The following is a 23,947-nucleotide window of genomic DNA, read 5'->3' as shown; positions in this document are numbered from 1 at the left end:
AGAACTACAGGACTAAAATCTTTTGAAACCGTTCATAATACAAATCATTTAATAGTTGTATATGACATTATACCCAGTCAAAGTTGGCTTATTTTCACCCTCACACTCCAGAAGTATCATCGTCATAAAAAGTGCCACATAACATTTGCATCTTAATCATCGTACTTTGTCATGAGACATTCGCAGAATTGTACAAACTGTGATTTCAGCACAGTATAGTAGTCATACACACTTTAGGACACGTCGTACTGGCCAGTGAGGGCTGGAGGGAGATATCATTAAGTTATATAAAAGGCCCTATGGCATCGTTATCCACAAAACAGTAATGTCAAGAGATTACATCGTAAGTCTTATGATCAAGCACATTGTTTTTATTTTGCCCTGGTTCATGTGACAATTCTGTCCTCTGGTAAAGACAGAAACAGCATATTCACTGTGAATGTGCACTGGATTCAAATTATTCAATGCAGTCATAATGTCATATCATTGGAAAATCAGTTCCTGTCAATAACATTTACTCATTAACAGGTTTAAAAGAAATGATTCTGACCAACACATAAAGTTCAACCAATGCATACTTCGTAAAATATTTGGAAATACTCAATGACCTTCATAAAGATTAAAAAAATAAAATAAAATAAAATAAAATAAAATAATTTCTTGTATATCTTGTATACGGGGGTTACATATATTTTTTTAAAAGATCTTTTCATAAAAACATTTATAAACTAATGTATAGAAATGTCTGCATGAGACATGAGAGTCATATGATACAGTTAAATTAGTAGGGCTCTTTTAATCAGGCCTCTGATAGTTAACCAGGACTAGTTAAGAGTCTGAGTGTACAGCATCAACTACCATCACTGGCCTGATTCCTCGACATGCTACTGTTTTTAAACAGTACGTAACATAAATATACAAGTCTCATGAAATCTACTATGATTGGATCACATTTCAAAATCTAAAGAAAAAAAAGAAATTATATTTTGCATAAAGCCACCACTGTACCATTGTGTTTCCTGTAATGTAAAAAAGATATATTATTTATTTATATATATTTATAAGATATATTATATAATGTATTTAAAACATAATAAAAAATACAGAATAAACATGCATTTTATGCAAAATATTATTTCCCTTTTTGTTTTAGGTTGAAATTTGTTCTCATGAGATTCAACACAATTCTTGCTGTACATTTATGTGTAAAAATAAAGCGTCATCCTACAGCTCTATGAGGGTACTGATGTATTCACAGTGTAACAAGCAAGAAATAGCATATCGATCTGTTGAGACTGAACGAGCTTGATTTTACTGTATTAAGCAGTTTGATCATATATATCATAAAACATCTCTAAAAGTGCAATAAGCACAGAAATAAGCCCACACCAGGACACTGGCTTATTTGTTTTTCACCACCTCTTTGTATAGAAAATGTATGAAAATAATTGTTATGTAGTGCTTAGATTAATTTAGCCCCACCTCCAAACAGTCGCTACAGAAGAAGAGTACTTGCATTATGTTATGGTGCAGAAAAAATAATAGTTAACGATAAACAGCTTATTTCATTATGATGTACGATTGTGTACACAACAGCACTGAGAAAAATCATGCAACAGTCTTTGCTGTTTGGTCTGAGAATTGAGTTTGTCCATGCCTCTGAATTGCACAGGCGACCTTCATTTGCTAAAGCAAGTCTCATAAATGGTCAGTTTTTGTTGTGTAAACAAGCAGCAGTTCCTGTTATCAAGTCTTCATTTGATTTTTTTCCATTCAAAATAAAAGTACCTACAGGCAGGCTGCAGGAAAGCGTCATCTAAGGAGCGCTAATATTTGGCTGTATTCAAATATGTAGGGTGAGCGAGAGAGTGAGTATGGAAATCACCATTAACTAGTGCGTCACTCAGAATCCTCTCCCGCAGTCGCCGCATCCAGAGCGGCCAAGGCCTCTGCCACCATTGAGTCTGTGACGCTCACACAGTCCACCTCTTTCACTCTCTCTTTCTCTTCTCTCACAATCGAGGGCTCTTCCTTTTCTCCATTCTCTAATATGAGCTTTGTGTCTGCTGAAGAGAGGCTCGTACTGCTGGTGTGTATGTCCACAGACAGCACACTCTCCTCATCGGCCGTGTCCGGAGTACCGGCCAGCCTGCTCTTCCTGTCCTCGTCTTCATCTTCCTGTCCATAGGGATATCCATCCAATCCTTCTGTCCCATCTGTTATCCCTCCGCCGCCCAGTCCAGAGTCTCGGAATCTCTCCTCTCGCTTGCCCGCTTCCGTTCCCAACAATGACTCGTTCTGTATGGGTGGGTTGGGGTGTAAGGCAGGGGCTGATTTTATGGGTGACCCCTGACCCTCGGGCTGGAGGATGTAACGACTCGGGTCGCCGTCCGCTGGGTTCGATCGGATCTGCTCGCCTGGAATGTTAGCATGGAGCCGGTTGATGTGGTTGTTGTCTATGTCGAGTTTGGTCGAGCTGGGGTGGGTGCTGTATGCCAAATTGTGGAAGCCTTGCTTCTTGTGAATGTGGTCTGCCTCCTCGGGGAATCTGTGAGATTGATACAGAGAGCTGCTGGTGGGGTCCCGCTTCCGACCAGGAACTTCCACAGGGACTGAGGGGTCATAGATGTAACTGAAACAGAGAAGGGGTTAAGGGTTTAATGAAATTAACTTTTGATGGCCTTTTTGGTTGAGAAAGATTAAAATAAAGGTCAAACACCCCAAATAAAGTCAAATGACCTTGTGGTCGACCAATACATTGGTCATAACTATATTTGCATTTTTTAATTATCACAAGGTTTTGGCTGATGAGTCTCAGAACAGGACTAAGAATGCCTGTTCCTTAGCGCAGATGCACAGGAGCTCCCATTCTTCATTAATTTACTGTGAAAAATACTATAATAGGATTACAGAATCAAAAAGTTGCACTGTAAAATATTACTGGGTTTATTTAGCATATTTTTAACAAGTACTTTTTTTTTTTTTTTCATTTTCGAATGTATCCATCATTAAAGAAATACTTCACCCAAGAATTAAAATTCTGTGATTAATTACTCACTCTTATGTTGTTCCAAAGCCGTAAGCTCTTCTTTCATCTTTCGAACACAAATTAAGGTATTTTTGATACAAATCTGAGAGCTTTCTGACCTTGTATAGACAGCAACACAACTACAACGTTCAAGGCCCAGAAAGGTAGTAAGGACATTGTTAAAATAGCTCATGTGACATCAACGGTTTAACCGTAATTAAACCATAATGTATGAAGATTTCAACAGGGAGGATGACTTGCAATTTTTTTCCACGCTTGCTTATTTAAACCAGAATATACAGACTATGAACTAATAGAGATGGACATTCTACATTGGAACGCCAGTGTTGAAGACTGATATGAACAAGAGGAATTTTTGAATAAAGTTATTTTTGTTTTCTGTGCACACAAATATTTTTGTAGCTTCAAAAGCTTATGGTTGAAACACTGATGTCACATGGACTATTTATTGTCCTTACTACCTTACTACCTGAGCCTTGATCTCCTCAGTCAGGGTCAGAAAGCTCTCTGATTTCTTCAAAAAAATATCTTAATGTGTTCCGAAGATGAACAAAGGTCTTATGGGTTTGGAACAACATGAGGGTGAATAATTAATGACAGAATTTTCACTATTAGATGAACTATCCCTTTAAATTAGTGTCTCATATGTGTGATATCATCATACATCCAGTATCCCACAAGCTTGCAGAAGAGAATGGATGGATATTATATTGTCCATTGGCCACCCTGCTCTCTAATGATACCAGCATTGGCCATTAAAAAATGCATATACTTCAACCACTAATCATTCAATCACTAAACACACTAACATAATTTTGTAGGCCAACCCACGTTAGTATTACCCCGGTTTCCTTTTTCCACTGGCTTTTGGGTTACTGCAGAAATAAGCTCTATGACCAACATATGATTATTACACATTCTGTAAAAAATCAAATGAATAATTATGAATTTTTAAGTCTAAATACAGTAGTCAGATGAAAAAGATAGGCTATAAATGAATGACAACTTATTTTAATCTTTTAAATTTATTTATAGTTGGAATATTTTTAGTATGATTATAAACACAAAGAGTAGTAGCAATAGTGGAATAGAGTTTGAGTAGACGAGTTTTCCTGTGTGGCATGATGACAACCTCTGTAGTCTCGTTTAACCATTTGTTAGCAATCACCTTTTTCTTAAAAATCACAAGTAGTGTTTTAAGTAGTAGCCCTTTGGGCAGGCAATCAAAGTAAAAAAGACTATTATTTAATGATAAAAAAAAATAGATATGAGTTGAAACATCAATAAAAAACATTTTAAAAACTATATTTCAAGGAAGAAATTTTATTTCGCTATTTAGGCAATCAATTTTTACAATCAAGGCTTTTTATGATTTAATGATAAAAAAAAATTAATACCATATGAGCAAGGTAGGGCAATGTCTATGGTAACATATTAAAATATTAAAGTGACACGATTTACAGTTCAGATGCAGGTTTTCACAAAAACAGAAAGTCTAATAAAATGATAAACGTCCCATTTAAGTCTTTAAACCTTTTTTAAGAAAAAAAAAAAAAGAGTCAAACATATAAATAGAATTATGTCTTAACTGTTCAGATTTTTAAAGCCACATTAGCTTCTTGTTGATCTAGTGTTTCACATTTGCAACTGGGATGCAGGTTTTGGAATGTTAATGGAAAGTCGGTTAAAATGATTGTTGTCCCAGTTTTAAGCTGGGGTGGGTGCTGTATGCCAAATTTAAAGCCTTGCTTCTTGTGAATGTGGTCTGCCTCCTCGGGTCAAACATATAAATAGAATTATGTCTTAACTGTTCAGATTTTTAAAGCCACATTAGCTTCTTGTTGATCTAGTGTTTCACATTTGCAACTCTACTTGTTTGCTGCATAAAAATATGGGTCGGTTTTTGCATTGGTCTGAAAGGAAACATCAGACGTACTACTTGAACATGCCAATTCATTCCCTGCCAGTAGGAGGTGCTTCTGGACCGGCAGAAATTCTCTTATTTGTTAAAATTCTCAGTTGCACTTGGTATGTTTTCAGTTAGCCCCAAATCTGCTGAGTGAGTAATAAACAACAAAGGAAATGTAATTTTGCTACTTGTCCAAATTTTTTTCAGAACTGAAGTTCGAGAACATTCAGGTGGACAAACAAAACTATTCTGAATTGAACAGAACTTGCCAGTGTTAACACAGTGGTCCAGAACAACACCAACAATGCCTCAAACAAATTAATTGAAGAATAATACAGGACAATCAACTATTTCATAATATTTATTAATGTAGTCTTATCACAACTGATCAAGCTCTAAGAAGAAATTCAATCTGGATGAAGCAAGTAAACAAAGTGAAGAACTCTGATAGACTAAATTAGCTGTGATTCCAGTTTGTTCAGGTAAATGCATGCTACACAATTACTGCACTTTTACTGTAAATACAAAGATATGCATTTCATAGGCATTATGTACCCATATACTATTACACTCTGGAAAAACACAGGCGTCTCTAAGCCTAGTGGCTGTGTCAAAGTGGGAACTCAAAGTTCGGCAACAGTTACAGTGTCAAGTTTACAATCAATACCACTGCTGTCAAACCACTACAATACTGTACCTTCTGTTCTAAAAAGGGGTTTGGAGCTGGACAGCATTGCAACCTATCATAAGTAGCTGTACGTTAATGAAGCTGGCTTTTATCTCAACAAAAAAGGAGATGAGGAAGGAATGTGATTGACCATCATGCCACAGTCAATGTCCCTGGACAACAAGGAGGTTACATCACTATGTGTGCCACATTTTCAACCACTGATGTTGTGGCACACAATGTTGTCTTGAGCCCATACAACACTAAAAGGCTCCTACATTTTTTAAACTCCTCTTACCACAGGCCAGCAAAATCAGGAGCAAATGGAGCAAAATTTTGTAGTTTTTTGGGACAATGACCCACACTGTCCCACAATTTCATCATTCAGCGCTGGTACGAGAGTGGTTTAAACATCATTCACATTTCAGGTTGATGTTCCTTCCACCATATTCTCTCTTCATGCTAGCTAAGGAGTTCTTTTCCTTGTGAAAATGGAAAGTTTATCATCACAACTAAGTAACAACTAAGTAAGTGTTCTTTAAGCAATGAAAGAGGCCAGTGGAAATGTCGTGGCAGAATCTTGTCATAGATGGATTCAACAAACTTGTGAGAATATATATTATGTGATGTAGATGAAATTCTCTGGCCAGATGTAATTGATCAAAGTAAATAAATACAGTGACTCATTTATTTATTTTACATATTTATTTATAGTATATCTTTTTTTTTTTTTTTTGTAGGAAACTCTTTGATATATAACTCATTAAAGAGCTTCACGATAAACTTCAAATCAAATCAGCAGAAAACACACTTAAGTGATGGTATTATCTATTATTTTAAATGCATTACTAAATAGATTATGATCCTCAAATAAATGTTAAGCGATTAACAAAAAATAAACATACTGACAAATAAATAGAATGAGATCCACAAATAAATCTGGGAGTTCACAAAAATGAATTAAATTCACAAAAAAATAAAAATAAAATGAGATTTGCAAATAAAAAAAAAAAAAACATTCACAAATATCTTTTTATGTGGCAAACACAACTTTGCCTGGCATTCATTTGTGAATCGCATCCTGTGCATCTGAACATTGCTGCAAGTATTTGTGGATTGGTCGCTGTGCATTTGTGCATTTTGAAACATTTGTGCATTCTGATGATCCACAAATGCGTGGACTCCACCCACTGTCTACTCAAGCCAATCAGATAACAGCCTCACTTCGCTGACCAATAACAGCACCTTCATGAATTCAATTCATGTTTGTGAAACTCTAAAGCAGGGGTGCTCAATCCTGGTCCTGGAGATCGACTTTCCTGCAGAGTTCAGCTCCAACCCTGACCAAACACACCTGAACTAGCTAATTAGGATCTCAAGGAGCGCTTGATAATTACAGACAGGTGGGTTTGATTAGGGTCGGAACTAAACTCTGCAGGAAAGCCAATCTCCAGGAACAGGGTTGGGCACCCCTGCTCTAAAGCCTCATGGACACCGGGATGTCTTTCAAGACATTTTTCAACGCAAATTCACTCCCTGACATTAGATGGTGCTTAATGAAAAACAGAAATACCCCGGTGCACAAGGTGAAATGGAGTGAAATGAAACTCACCATCAAATCCTATTCGATCTAAAATTCCTCTCCATAACAACTCCCTCTTATCAAGATTTTTTAAGTGGCTGTCACGTTTGTCATAAAGCTCTACATTCATCTTGCCTCGATGCATCATCTTTGTCTGCTTACTAACTCTTCGTCGTTAGGTATCAGTGTGTGCTTGGCAACACCAAGCTTGGGCTTGTGCTTGAGCGCCACCAAGTCGTCATTTACTGTGACTTCAGCAGCTCCAGGCACATGAACAAAAGTGCCAATCTCATTGGTCGGTTTTTACACGGTGCGTCAAACCAAAAAAAATGAGCCATTAGCACCCTTTGTTTCATCACGAGGCATTAAACGTCGACGATAATCGCACACGATAATCGTTCCGGTGTGCGCACACCTCAAAGGTCCACTGAAGTGTCTTGAAACACCCAGCGTTATTCTATGTGATGTAATTTCAACTGAAACAGGAAAACAGGGTGGGACATATCGAGCAGCCCCACCCCCTTTTTAAAACAGCAAATAGTGTTTCATTTATATCTGCTTGTTTCTTATCACCTCCATTGTGCACTACATGCTATTCACCGAACAGAAAATACTAACACTGTGAACAAGTGACCGATCTTAGCCACAGCTTTAGCATCTATTTATAGTGTAGGGCAGGGGTCACCAGACTCGGTCCTGGACAGCCGGTGTCCCTGCAGAGTTTAGCTCCACCCTAATCAAACATACCTGAACCAGCTAATCAAGGTCTTACTAGGTATACTTGAAACTTCCAGGCAGGTGTGTTGAGAAAAGTTGGAGGTAAACTGTGCAGGACACTGGCCCTCCAGGAACAAGTTTGTTGACCCCTGGTGTAGGGGGGTGGGACACTTTCTAGAGAGCATTTGATTGGACAGAAAGTTGTGATTAAAAGCTGAAGTGCAGCGTGATGTCATCAAAGACATTGATTCATTTTGGTGGAAGCGAGATACTGTAAGTTTTGAATGCTTATATCTTGTAAACGTGAATTTTGCCGTTGTTTTGGAGCACGCATTCATACTAAAAGCCAAAAAAAACTTTAATTTTGATTTCATGGGGACTTTAAGATTTATTTGTGGATCATAATCTATTTATTTGAAATTATGCTACAATTCTACCCATTCATATTCACTTTATTTTCTGACTGTGAAATAATAAGTAATTCAGTTAGATTCCAATGACAGTCTTGACACATTTTGTTGGTGGTCTTTTGGCTACATTATTATTTTTTTTTAAATGTACATTATTTTGAATAATACGTTTTTCTGACAGCATATTTTTGTAGTATGATTTACTTCAGATACAGTCACCTCTAAATAACATGTAAAAACAAAATGTGGTTGGACTTTTTTTGACAAAAGTCTTCTGTATAATAATCAAAAGTTTGTTGACAAACAAACCCAGTTGTTTCTATTTATCCAGCCCCCAATCTTGACCATCCTTCCAAATGTTTATCTATATGAATTCCCTCTTGTTGTCACTTTTATCATAATATACAAAATGCTGTTCCTCTTTTGGGATGTTCTGCAACCTGATATGTGCAGGACATTTGAATGCACTCATAATTTGCATAGTACAGGCAAAGGGCCTTACTGACAAAAGCACAGCCAGTGAAGCGAAACATTTGAAAAGACAAGTTTATGAGTGATGTCATCATATTGTTTCCTCTTTCCTCTTTTTTTTTTTTAATTTAACTATTACATAACAATATTTACATTTCTATATTTACACCACATTACGTAACAAACAGGTATTAAATAGGGAAAGAGGAAAAAGTGTGAATCCAGCATAAGAATGAAAGGCACGAATCCCAACTTGTGTGTGTGCCAAGTGAGCCTGGTGTGTTTGTGTCAGACACTTCCTGCTGAGATCCTTCTGTTTTTCACTTCCCTTGTCCGCCGAAAATCCACATGGAAAGAGATAGGCAGGTTATCCGGCCAATGTCAACCTCAGGTGTTCATGTTTTTATCTGTCCGTCCTTTGTACATCTCCTCTATCATATTCCATACATTTAGTGTATTTCATACAATGTACTACATGAGATGATTTTTAATAGGCCTATACAGCTTCATTATACATTCTCCACGTTTAAGCACCTCAGTTGCAATCCATTTCAGTATCCTTAACAGTTTCAAGGTGGATAAAGTGGAATTTTCCACTCTACCTGGCAGGATGAGAAATTTTACCCTTAGTAAACATTACCCCCATTTAAACATCACACACTGCCTTGCAATGCAAAGCATTTTTGCCAGGTAAAAGTTGCAACAGAATAGAATAATGTTTATCAGAAGCAGGATCTGACATAATCCAAGAAAAGCCTGGGAACTCACATTCTATTCACCCTAAACAGTTGCCCGGATTATATACTTTCCCCGGGGAAATGTGTTCAAAAATCAGCGAATATTTCCCACAACTATTTGCGCAATGTAAAACTGAGGTTTTGTGATGTGTGAACATTACGTCAAGGGTTTCTATTTCTGCTCCTGGAGGGCCACCTTTCTATATCTACTCTAGTCCAAAAATCGGCCTAAAAATGTTTCTTGTGATTGTGTAAACTTTGATTATCTGGTTCAGGTGTGTTTGATTATGGTTGAGAACAGGACTGGACACACTCGCAGTAGGTAAAAGGGGGGCTATCTTACTAAATACTTAGATTGATGTACTTTGTGCACATAAATCAAGTTAAAATGTGTGGGTGTTGCTCAACAGATTTGACACAAAGCCAATCAGACTACACACTAATGTTAAATGCCAACAGAAAGCATGTATTTCTGTTATGAGGCAATTCTTGCAGCTCAAACTAAGCCCAGAAATGTGACATTCTGAGCAATTAAAGGGCGGTTTGAAAGAGTGTGAATATCTGTGTGTATTTACCGTGAAATAAACTTCCTGCATCAAAACAACCCACACAAATGTTGAAGTGAAAGATACAAACTAAAATAATATGTCTATTGACAGAGGACAGAGCAGTGCTGGCAGACTGAATCACAGCTTTAACCAAAAACTGATCCAAGGTCAACTTTAGAGAGACTACAGTCTGACTGAGCAGCAGTTATGTGAGAAATATCTAGGCACTTCAAGACAGAATGCTTGAGAGTAAAGGATCTCTGCTACTGTATTTATACCATCCATCTTACCTTTTTATCATCCTACAGCAACTGCAACCCATCTGGACAGTTGTGTAGACAACCTGTGGAAAGGCAAAACAGTTTTAGTGTGTGTTTATGTATAAATGTAATTGAATAAAGTGAATTAGATATACCACTATTGTGTGAATTGAAATACGCAGGTTACATTTGTTAAAAAGGTATCTGAAGAATCCAGAGCTGGGCTGCTGAATCAGTGCTTAGGAGAGTGAACATGATTTCAACAAAGGGCCATTCAGTAACTGTGCTAATTCTTCACCTCGGCTGTTGGAACATAAGGACGTGATCACGGTTTTATTTGTGTAAATAGATCTGCTGACACGGGAACTGAGAAACTCAAAGAAATCTTACACTTAAGGATAAACCCTGTTTGCCAACAACTGCGAACCACTGCAGACCATTCTTACAAGCGGACCCAGATACGTTTCACCATCCAGTGTTAAACAGATTGGCTAATGTGTTCAGATACTGTTGTGCTGTTTACACAGTTCTATCAGAACAGCTATATCAGTGATATCTGCCAGGCCATAGAGACATTTTATGGTTTCATATTGACGTGACATATGGAGTCAACCTGACATATGGTATTGTCAGGTATGTGGCTTCAGGACACAAGGACAGTCACACATGTGTTCGTGACATTCTGGATTACTACTCACAGTGGCTGGTCAAATAAAATGTTATTAATACATCCTCATTTTGTGAAAAGCAACAAAGATGGATTGACCTTTCCACGGCCTGTCGCACCACTTCAGGCTTTGGCATTTCTTGTGCTCTTTATATGAGCAAGTAACCTTGTAAATAATTGATAGTTCAGTCTGGGAAAAGATCCGTCTATTAGGACAAAGACACTCCCAGACTCCCTCTCTTTCTCCTGAGACGGAAACCAGCATGGAAAACAGTCACCTCACGTGTCCCAATGTGTTAGAGACCAACAAACATTTAAAGTTAGAGAGTAATGCAGAAGAGACCAATATAATCATATTGTGAAGATCATGTACATTAGTGTTTTGATATTATTTCATGAAGGTTTTATGTGTGATTTTGTGTTTTTGGCGATTTATTATTATTATTATTTTTTTTTTAATACACTATCATTCAAAAGTTTTTAAACAGTAAGATTTTTAATGTTTTTTAAAGAATTCTCTTCTGCTCACCAAGCCTGCATTTAGTTAATCCAAAATACAGCAAAAGCAGTAATTTTATTAAATGTTTTTACTATTTAAAATAACTGCTTTGTGTTTGAATATATTTTAAAATGTAATTTATTCCTGTGATCAAAGCTAAATTTTCAGTATCATTATACTCCGGTCTTCAGTGTGTCACATGATCCTTCAGAAATCATTCTAATATGCTTATTTGCTGTTCAAGAAACATTTTTATTAACAGCTGAGTACATTTTTTTGAGGATTCTTTGATGAATAGAAAGATGTGAAATGAAAAGCTTTTATAACATTATACACTATACCATTCAAAAGTCAGTCAGTATACTGTATTTCTATTTCTGATAAATGCTATTTTTAACATAACAATAAATGTTTTATTTATTTATTTATTTATTTATTTATTAGCAGCAAATCAGAATATTAGAATGATTTCTGAATGATTTTCTTTCAATGTGACTGGAGTAATGATGTAAAAAAAATCACTTTTGAAATCACAGGCATAAATTACATTTTAAAATATATTCAAATAGAAAAACATTATTTTAAATAATAAAAAAAATAATAAAAAAAAATCAAAATTGTACTGTTTTTGTTGTACTTTGGATCAAATAAATGTAGGCTTAGTGAGCAGAAGAGACTTCTTTAAAAAACATTAAACATCTTACTGTTCAAAAACGTTTGACTGGTAGTGTATTCAGTGTGAATTTACTTTTATTTTAGTTTTAGAAATTTCAGTATTTAAACTTGTTTCAGTTATTTGCCAAGGCAACATTTCTCATTTTTGTTTAGTTTTTTATGTAATATTTATATTTTATTTAATTTCAATTAGCCATGTTTTGTAAAGTTTTTGTATAAGTTTTGGTAACAACACTGATTTACGCAACATTTCCATTTAATTAAGTTACAATAAAGGGTAACAGCAATAGTCTGAACCAGAATTGAATGCAATTAAATGTTTATAGTTTTGTATTAAAGCAAGACCCACGTCATTCAGTCGTGGCATCACACAGAAACCAAAACAAATAAGAAAAATTTAACAGGTATATCAAGTTGGGCAATATTTGTTGTACAGGTTTACAGATGAGCCAGTCACTGTGACAGAAAGGCAAATGGTTTAACAAGTGGAAAAATTCAAAACACTGCACGTAGACTAGACGTTGACATACAACACTTCACTGTGAACAGAGTTGTTTTGTTTTTTTTCTGTCTATATATGATGTCTGTATTGTGAGTAAAAAAAAAAAAGAAAAAAAAAAGATTGAGAACAGAAGCCTTCTACCACTAACTTACATGCTGGTTTGATGTATATGTGACATGAATTCAATTTAAAATGGACTGTTATTGTATTTACTGTATTACCAAGCTGTCCTATTTACAAAATTTGGAATATGTTTATACAAAAACGATCATAAAACAGCTTTCAGGGCATTGCCATGGACACAAGAAAACGGATTGAGTTTTGCTAGGTGATTAGCAGCCAGATGTGGTACGCAGCAGACACCTGTTTGACAGCAGGAGTATGACACGGGCACCTGGCAACCTCTTTGTCAGCTGCTAGAGATTATTGCATCTTACAGCAGTCAACATAGCAGACAGTCTTCCTTTCCAAATACAATGACAAAGCAGTTTCTTGTGTGGCTATTCTATATTGTAACAGTTACTATCAGAATAAAAACACAATTATTATCAGAATAAAAGAAATTATGTTTACTTCATACAGTAAGAACTGTTTACTTTATGTTTACTTTAACAATCGATTACATATTGTACAGTTAAGGTCAAAAGTTTACATACACCTTGCAGAATCTGCAAAATGTTAAATATTTTACAAAAATAAGAGATGTTATTTTTTATTTAGTACTGACCTGAATAAGATATTTTACATAAAAGGCATTTACATATTTTCCACAAGAGAAATAATGGTTGAATTCATAAAAATGATACATACACTTCTTAATACTGTGTTGTTACTTAATTAATTAATTGAACCATTTCCAGCAATGACTGTATGATTTTTAGATCCATCTTTTCATACTGAGTACAACTGAGGGACTCATATGTAACTATTACAGAAGGTTCAAATGCTCACTGATGCTCCAGACCCCCAGGAGCTGGGGGGGTGAAAACTTTTTGAATTTGAAGATTAAGGTAAATTTAACTTATTTTGTCTTTTGGGAAACACATACGTTTCTTCTGTAACTTCTGAAGGGCATATGATATATAAGCAATATAAAAAAAAAATGTACACCCGTGGCTCTTAATGCATTGTTTTTCCTTCCGGAGCATCAGTGAACGTTTGAACCTTCTGTAATAGTTGAATATGAGTCTCTCAGTTGTCCTCAATGTGAAAAGATGGATCTCAAAATCATACTGTCACTGTTGGAAAGGATTTAACTACAGAAAAATGCTCAAAAACCAAAAAAAAAATCTGAGGGACCTGAAGGATTTTTTTGAAGAAGAGCAGGCAGTTTAACTGTTCAGGACAAACAAGGGATTTATAAACAACTATCACTAAAACAAACAAACAACTAAAAAAACAGCTGTGGATCATTCAGGTAACGACACAGTATTAAGAATCAAGGGTATGCAAACTTTTGAACAAGGTCATTTTTATAAATTCAACTATTATTTTCTCTTGTGGACTATATGTAAATGTCCTTTATGTGAAATATCTTATCTTACTAAATAAAAAATAACATGCATTTTGTATGATCTCAACTGTATTTCCAATTTTGCAAGGGGAATCCCTTGAGCGAGAACGAAATCTTTAAAGGCTTCTGTACCAACGGCCGCCTATTGTGTTTGGGAATTTCTAATGGTTTGATTCTCTTAAGTCTGCATTCGATGCATCCTCGACATCAAGAACACATCTGGGCACTTCCACGCATCTGCTGTACTTGCGTTCTTGAGTGCTGGAATTAAGCTTTGATGGTTGATGATGATAATGCGGTATGAGAATACAAGAATGTACTTAAAAGCGCATATTTTTTGCATGTCTCTTTTATCTGACACACCCATTTCAGGTCTTAGACTCTCTACTAATAACCTGATGACCTAAATCAGGCTACAGGAATATTGAGAACCACTAATTTTGTCCACTTAAACCCCAGACTAAATGATTGGAAAAGTCGGTTGTTTTCACTGGAAAATTTTGTTCTAACATTTTGGGTAAAAAAACAGTCAATAATAATACTTTTTCATTTTAATTTGCACTTAGTATTTTGCTTATGTTTTTGTCATTCTTATTAACTTTTACATTACTTATTGTTTATTTAATTTTTTATGTTTTTAGTTTTAGGTTTTAATTTATTTTTATTTCAGTTTTAGTTATATACTAGTATTTCAAATTAAACTTTTTTCAGGTCAGCTTAGACACAAAGGCAATTTGCAACAAAATTTGACATTTGTAACAAAAGCTGGATGAAAAGTGCTGAACTTAGGCCTATTCTTGTAATCCATCATGAATTCCATCCCTAATTATGCTCTTTATGAAACACATTACAGTTTTTTTTACTAAACAGTCTCAGCAAAGATGACCTGAAGATTAACAGACTGCAAGAGAATTTGATACGAAGCTAAGATGAATGGCATATCCAAGACTCTATATCCAAAGAAATGAAATGTTCCATTTGGAGAAAGGTGATTCCTGGAGAGATTACTGGAGATTGCGGGCTGAAACCAAGGCAGATTGAAATCTGAGCTATATGCCATTGGCAGACATTTCGCCATTGGAATAAATTGGAGAAGGGAATTTCTCATCACTGTAGAATGCATGCCCTCCAGCTCAGCTTTCTGGCCTGCGCTTTGAAAGTGACAAATGCTTAATCTCCTGCAACAAAATGAGGGGGCTTTTCCATTCCTCAGCCCTTAACCTACTCAAGACCCACACACACACACAAACAGGTAGGCATCCACACACACAAGGCAACAGCATTAAATCACAGACTTACGTATTTAAGCTCAAAGGCAGTCACACAGTATTACTGATCAACACACACACACACACTTTTTAGATGGTGCTCCGCTCTGAGCATTACTCCAACGTTTAAATCCCCTTAACTGGTTCAGCTGCGGTGTGTGTGCCAACACAAACCTACACACATGCACTGGCCTTCTACAGCCAAGATAAACAAACGCACAAGCAACTAACGGTTCATTTCCTTTCAATTTGTTGAGAACAAAGTGAAACAAACAGCCAGATAGACCAGTGTCAAGAGATAATTAGAGCTATCAATGACCAGCTGATTTCACTTACACACTGCTCTGACACACTGAAATCTTTTCAAATCTTTTTAAGATACTTCCACTTTTCTTTTTATTGCTGCTTCATAAAAATCAGCAAATAATAAAAAAAAATGTGTACATACGCAAAACCAAAATCAATAATTTTCTATCTAGTGCATTTCCATATTAAATTATATATTGTTTAATGGTATTCTGTGGTGGAAATGACATTTCAAACATTTTTGGAATAAAATGACCAACTCCTCTGTCTTGCTAAGGTTAAGTTAATAGCTAACATTTCATGATTTCTGCATGAACATAATGAAAAAATATTTCCACATTGTTTGCATAATTTGACAGCTTGATTGTAAATGATGCATGACTGATTTTTATTTTTATTCACATCTCATATTTTACTGTCACTGTTGACTCCTCGATAACCAAGCACACTATGACAAAGCATTATTGGAGCAAAATTGTTGGTCCTGATGGAAATGACAGTCAGGAAACATAATGTATAAAAAAATGGTAACACTTTATTTTAAAGGAGAACTCCCCTTCCAGAACAACAATTTACAAATAATTTACTCACCCCCTTGTCACCCACAATGTTCATGTCTTTCTTTCTTCAGTCGTACAGAAACTATGTTTTTTGAGGAAAACATTTCAGCATTTTTCCTGATATAATGGACTGATATGGTGCCCGATTTTGAATTTCCAAAATGCAGTTTAAATGCGGCTTCAAACGATAACAGTCTAGAAGGAAGGGTCTTATCTAGCATAATGATCGGTTATTTTAATCAAAATAATACAATTCATATACTTTTTAATGCCAAACGCTCGTCTCGTCTTACTCTGCCTGGACTTTTTTTGTTCCTGTTCATGACAGTTAGGGTATGTCGAAAAACTCCCATCTCATGTTCTCCCTCAACTTCAAAATCGCCCTATATCGCTGTTTTACCTTTTTTGTTAAGGGTGTTTGATCTTCTTTGCATGTTCACTTTGCAAAGACTGTGTCGGTACTTCTGCAGCAACGTAGGATGATTTTGAAATGATTTTTGAAGTTGAGGGAGAAAATACGTTCAGAGTTTTTCGACATCCCCTAACTGTCTTGAGCCAGAATACACAGAGTTCAAGGACTGCAAGGCAAGACGAGCATTTGAGAATAAAATTGGAATTATTTTTATGAAAATAACCAAGATAACCACTAGATAAGACCCTTCTTCCTCAGCTGGGATCATTTACAACCGCATTTGGGATCGAACCTTGAAATGTGACCAAACAAATTAAATAAAACCATTTTCATACAACATTTTCACTCGTTTCATTTAGATCATCATAGTTTTACACAAAAGTAATTAGTTTTAGTTAAAGTGTAGATATATTTAATGTACCACTGTACCAGGAAGTGGATCTCTGTTGTGGCAGCAAATCAGTTACGTTTATTAGTCCAAAATCCAGGTTTATGTTATGAGTCCAAACATTACACAACCCTCTATATGCAAAGACAGGAAAGAGATGAACTTATACTTCAACAAATCAAAAGCACACACTGTTCTGGGTCATTTACAAGGACTTAAATTTAGATATACTCCTCTAGGGTAATGGCTTACTCTTAAACACTATTTTTTACCTTAATGATAGTGTCAATGTTTTACAGAGTGCATTGACTAATACACAGAGGGAAAGAGAGAGAAAGAGATGGTAAAGGATATTAGGTTATCTACCAGTATACTGTGCGTGTGTGTAAATGAGTATTGGATGATGTGTAGGTCTTGTACAGGTGGAGGGTTACTACACAGAGGGATCAGATTCATGAAGGTGTGGTTTAAACAAGTGGGAAAACTGGTTTAGCATTTCTCATTCTCTCAGCATGTGTTATGCTCCTCTTCATTTTTATTTATGCCATATGGAAACAGCCAGATGGCTTGAAATCGACAAGGGTCATTAAAAAGAAGAAACATGAAAAATCCATCACAAATCCATGCTGGAAACATTTAAAAGTGCAATGTGAGTTAATATTTGCATGTCTGTATCTTTTTTTTAGCTTTTTAAAGCTGACTATCTAATGACAAACTCTTTTCTCTTCTCCATATTTTTGGACCAGGTAAACATCACATCCATAAAATATAAATGCATTCAAAGCTCCTTTTAAATATGACTTGAAATGTGGCCAAATATGGGCGTGTTGCCCTGGACACTGTTGCCATGGCCTCATTACCAGAAGACCAGTGCGTACAGTATCAGCCCTCTTGAGAATGCCCATATCATCACTTAATACAGCGCTAAATATACAAAACAAGGATCCACCTTACATCCTGTGTGAGGCACTTCTGAACACTCAAGAGTCGCTGGCAGCAATTATTCAGTTTCATTTTATGATGCAGGTTGTAGTGTTTGTTTATAAAAGCTGCGAGTCACACTGACAAGAGAGTCATTCTTTGTGGAGTATTTAGTTGTTTGCAGGGCTAAAATTCTCACAACTAGCCCTTAAATGGCACTTTCTTTTACACAAATGCCTATCGTCTTGAATATATATCTGATAAAAAATATCTGATCATCGCAATCATGCTGCTACATAAATCTAGTTAACTACCAAGAGCTGTAAGAATAGAAACTGTGTAGTCATTACCTTAAGGAGTAATTTCTACCTTATCTGAACCTTGAAAATTACTTTTGTTATTGTAGTTAGGTTGATGCATAATAAATAATATTTCTGATTTGAATAAAACAAGTTCATTTATATGTTACCACATAAAGCAATTTCTACAGTGAGAGAACAATATAGTAAATTTCTCTGACAGTGCGGTTTTTTTTTTTTTTTTTTTTTTTTTGATCATATTAAAAAAGAGAGGTTATGGTTAGAGCGTAATGAATAAATTATAGGCTATACTGAGCATGTTTTTGATTGCTTGCACACTTCAAACCTGAAATTTTATATATCCACATAAAATGTGCACTTTATACGCACTAAGAAAAACAAGTTTGAATAAGTAAATGAGCTACTACATAGTTATACTGTGATACAGGAATACAAATATATGTAAATAGCTTCACCCAAAGGATTCCTTCTTTCAGATTATATATAATATGGCACGTCTGATGAATAATTAGCTAATACATACACTAAAGTTAAATGGTTTGGAGTTAGTAAGACTGATTGATTAAAAATTATATATATGTGTGTGTGCGTATGTATTACTTTTATTCAGCAAGGATGCTTTAAATTGAGTATAAAAGACAGTTTGCTACAAAAAATAAGTTGCTGTAAGTGTTTCTACATAGAAACGTAACATACAGTTCCGCTTGATTACAATTACAGTTAATATTAAAGCTACAAACATGTCATATAGTGACATTAATCAGTTAATGCATCATTACATGGACTACAAATGAAGTCTATGCAACACTGGCGATCACAATCTGAGATCAACAGTCATAAGATCACATAAGATGGACGACACAGGCCCACGGTGTATCACGACATGTTTTGTTAACTAAAAAAACTCTTATCGCTGTTAAATGCACTGCCCTTCAAACAGAGTCATGCTTACAAAGTGGGAAATGGCTAAAGGGAAAGAGATAGAGAGATTAAAACACAGTGAACAGTGAACCACAGAAAAAGGTACTGCTTTGTGCTACATAACGTCACACTCAGATGTACAATATAGGCTAGTCTGTGTACACACTAGTAGAGTAAATATCAAGGTAAAATCCCGGAGCCTGACAGAGCAAGAGGCCTAGTGGCCCTTTGTAGGGCACTTCAAACCACACCTTACTCAGCACAGCAGACCTTGCTCAAAAGTAAACAATGTGTTTGACTGTAAACACCTAGACAAACTGCATAAACCTGCTCAGCCCCCCCTCACAGCTACTGTAAACAGTAATACAAGCTTACCTAGCCTATAGTCTAAGTCTAGTTTGGACTTTACAATGTGAAAACTACATAAAAATAACAAAACACGCTTAGGAGCTTTTACTTTAACATTAAACGTGTTTCATATGATGTTATTCAATATTTTTATGTTTTTGAAATTGTCCTACGCTCACCAAGGCTGCATTTATTTGATCAAAAACACAGTAAAATCAGTAATATTATGAAATTTATAATTAGAAGAATTTATAATTACCTGATTGACAGAAAGTTCAAAACAACAGCATGTCAAATTTTGTACTTTCACTTTTGATCAATGTTAAATACAAGTATATAAAAAAAAATCCTACTGACCCCACACTTTTAAACTGTAGTGTATACCATGTGTTATCATGGTTTAATTAAAAAACAGCTAATATACAGTAGGTGTTAGCAAATGAAGCACTTAAGTTACCTGACAAAACATTCTTTAAAATCTTTCTGAAATTGCAAAAAGCATCAAATTTCCAAACATTTTAGGTTCCTTCTTCCTCATCTCAACAGCTGCTTTCTTCAGAAAACACTACATAGAAGCAGCATGTCTAGAGCTCATATATTTTTAATTAGTTCAAACCTTAACTGTCCAAGGGCAGAAAAACTACACCTTTTGCAAACTACACACCTTCACATACAAGGTGAAAGTCACGTACCAGTTGATTCATTGCTTCAAAGTAAAAGTAATGGCTTTTGACCGCATTTAAAATTATACAAATAATAACCAAACTCCAGCTCGTCTGAATCACTTGTGTTGTTCAACTTCCTAAAACTAAGCAGAGATATTACCAGAAGGAAAGACTTAAGCAAAATCTCATGTTGGTTTTTCTTTCTTTCCTTGAACCTTTAAAAGAGAAATTATATGTTGTTTGTTAAATGAATAAATGGTAATTCAAAAAAGAAGCCATACCGATGACTTAATTTGTTACAGTCATTAATAGCTCACTGAACAGTAATATTTTCAGTAAATAACATTAAATTCCAATCTGTTCTTCACACAAAGCTATCACACGGCTATAGAAGACCTAAAATACAGCAGACAAATCTCATGGACAACTTAAATCATGCTTCTGCTTCTTTTTAAGCTTACATCTTTAGTCACCCTTCACTGTAATTGCATGGGAAACGTTAAGTAACCTCTTCCACTTGTGTTCCACGGAAGAAAAAGTCATGTGGGTTTGACATGAGGGTGAGAAAACGACATAATTTTTATTTTAAGGTGAGCTTTCTTTTTAACTATGAAAGCGCAGAAAAACTACACCCTGTTCACTGCAACACCTTCATCTGACAAGGTAAAAACGTGTTTCTTCTGCCGTCACAGTAGAAGTACAGGATTCAACCATAACAACAAATAATAACTAAACTCCAGGTAATCGTTCCGACTCAGTTATTGTTGTTTAACTCCCTCAAATTGCCAAAAGAGTAGTTTTAGTGACAATAAAATAGACTTTATTTACTGTTTGTCTTTTAAAGATCTGTCCTCATATTGTACAAATATTCAAGCCGACTACACTGAGCTCTGCGCAACAGGTGCGCGGAAAAACTTTAGCTCTTATATGATGTATCGCCTTAAGAGAAAACCTTTACCTGTTAGACTGATGATGAAGGTGTGGCAGTTCTTTGCCGGAGGGGCTACAATTTCACGGATAACTCCGGCGTTCATTTATTTTCCCAATTCGTATCTCCTATTGTGTTAAAACAAAAGCGATCCCAAGAAGCGAAGTGTCCCAAAAAACTTCTTCCATGACCAGAAGACGTCGCGCGTACATCGCAGCCGCTTCCTCCTCCTTCCTTATGTTTATTTTCCCTCTTGTGCTACTGCTTCCGAGTAAAGGAAGGTCCCCCGTGACTCCGCTCTGCCGTGCCTCCTCCACACGTCCATTTGAATTTCAGATGGCAGTCCAAGGAAGGGCCTGTGCTCGGCACGGTAATGACAAACCATGTGACGAGGGATCAGGAAAACTCAGCGGACTGGGAAACACAGTTTGACACGCAGGCAAATAATTACAGCAGCACAAATGACCGTCATGCAGTCTAAGCAGGTGTTAGACAGACTGGGCAGGTGCATTCAAGTGCATGTGAACAAAGTAAATCAACAAAAACAAAACTACTATGCACGTAATAGTTTATTGCAACGTATTTAAAGAGTTATCACTGTATGTCATATCAATATGACCTGCTAAAAGTTTTATTTTATGGAGCTGGTCACCTCATGGGGGCCACCATGTTATGATCACTTGAACAGCAAGATACCACTGGCTTTATCGCAGCATTCACTTCATTATTGGATACTTTTGCTCACAGTGTTTGTTTAAAATTAATCAGTAGTCAGGAAGTGTGTGAAGCCATGGGGTAAGCAATAATCTGATCGACTACAGTTTTAATTGTTGTGATAAGTGTCCTTCTCGACTTTAAATGGCAGCTGAAGGTAAGAGTAGGATGCCTTTGTGCCTTTGTAACTGTCAATGTAAGCTTCATGTAAAGTAGTGACAAGTTCATTTCTGAGTATCTATGTCAAGTCAAAACATCCTTCCTGTTTCTTCTCAGGTGGTTGTGTTTGTATTTAAACTGAACTGAATCTGACAAGGCTCCTTTTTGGACATCCTTGTTTGTAAAAATAGTATATATATAAAAAATAGCATAAAATAAAGTCATTTTTTAATATACATTTTTATTATTTTTAGGCTGTGGGTTATGGAATTAGTCAGATTAGTAAATGTGTTTGTGTATGCCAATGTGCAGGTTTAGGTATATCCTTAGCATTCCTGTCAAATTTAACTAAACACGCAGGGTACCGCAAGCAATACAGTGGAACGCTAACAGGTTATACTTGTGAGGGCCAAAGTTTGTCCTCACAAATATAGTGAAATATGTAAAACAAATAACTTGTGAGAATATTTAAATGGTGCTCACTATTTGAGTTCATATAAATCAGCAAAATTATTTTTACATTACATCTAGTGTTCTCAAACGGTTTTTCTGAGGGTTCATTTCAGGTTTAGGAGATAGAAAATATTACCTGCTCAGTATAAAAACAACAAAAGTCAATGGCAAGTCCTCACTTTGGTAGAAAACAAACTATATGTACATGTGTATATGTATTCTTGGTGCCCCCTTTCTGTCTTTCTTTCTTTCTTTCTGTCTTTATATGTATTTACTATGTTATAATGTTCTGGCTTAGACTAGTAGTGTCTTTATTAGCTTGTAAGGTATTGTTTTTTAAAAAAAGATACATATGTGAACATGGACCACAAAAGCAGTCATAAGTAGCACGGGTAGATTTGTAGCAATAGCCAACAATACATTGTATGTGTCAAAATGATCATATATTACTAGGATATTAAGTAATGGTCATGTTCCATGAAGATATTTTGTAAATATATCAAAACTTAATTTTTGATTAGTAATATGCATTGCTAAGAACTTGTTTTGGACCACTTTAAAGGCGATTTTCTCAATATTTTCTCAGATTTTCTCAGATTTTTTTGCACCCTCAAATTCCAGATTTTCAAATAGTTGTATCTCGACCAACTGTTGTTCCATCGCAACAAACCATACATCAGTGGAGTCAATAGAAAGCTTATTTATTCAGCTTTCAGATGATGATATATGATATATAAATCTCAATTTAAAAAAAAGATTCTTATGATTGGTTTTGTGGTCCAGGGTCACATATTACAAATTACAAATAATATCTGAAGGCCTTGTTTTCCATTTGTGGGAAATTTAATATGTCAGAATTTATTCAGCAGTTTTAATTTCAGTATACAACTGAACACTTCTGGGTGTACTTAAAATAATAAATCAAAACACAGGTTTGATTATCATTCAAAATAATGTCCATGTGACCATGTTGCTTAGTGAGGATGACAACAGGACACACGTTTTCACTTTCTTACATGGGTGTGTTTATTGTTTTGTCTCCTCTACCTAATGGTCTGTTAGTTTTTCCATTTATTTACTTACTAGATCGAGTTACATATTTTTTATTTATAAGGTCATGACCTTTCACAGATGATCTCAGCTGCAAGATATCCTTTGATAATGAACTGTACTGTAGAATAACTTTTACAGTAATACAACATGAAAGCAATTGGTGTACGCCGTAAGTAAATGCTCCACACCTTTTTCAAGCTTTCTGTTTAAATGCTCTTATGATAGATTTTGCAATGGTTTTTGAGTTATATTCCAATCCACACTGAGACAAGTCATAATTTAGAAAAATAAAGTTTGCAAACACTTTTAAAAATAAAGGTGCTTT

The 23,947-nt window shown here is 35.5% G+C and overlaps 1 protein-coding gene across 1 annotated transcript; it reads right to left on the bottom strand.

Annotated features, from left to right (window-relative positions):
• Positions 1-356: 356 nt before the first annotated feature.
• zgc:194930 (uncharacterized protein LOC557813 homolog) lies at positions 357-21,662 on the bottom strand. The gene is made up of 3 exons (XM_051114657.1): positions 21,274-21,662; positions 10,381-10,433; positions 357-2,632 (listed from the first exon to the last, which is right to left on the bottom strand). Exons 2-3 carry the CDS (start codon positions 10,410-10,412, stop codon positions 1,900-1,902), a joined length of 765 nt encoding a protein of 254 aa, XP_050970614.1. The 5' UTR covers positions 10,413-10,433; positions 21,274-21,662; the 3' UTR covers positions 357-1,899.
• Positions 21,663-23,947: the final 2,285 nt, after the last annotated feature.

This window comes from Labeo rohita, chromosome 7, assembly GCF_022985175.1.
Source record: "Labeo rohita strain BAU-BD-2019 chromosome 7, IGBB_LRoh.1.0, whole genome shotgun sequence".
NCBI lineage: Eukaryota > Metazoa > Chordata > Actinopteri > Cypriniformes > Cyprinidae > Labeo > Labeo rohita.
The sequence above is the reverse complement of the archived record's forward strand: the minus strand, read 5'-3'. Positions and strand labels throughout refer to the sequence as shown.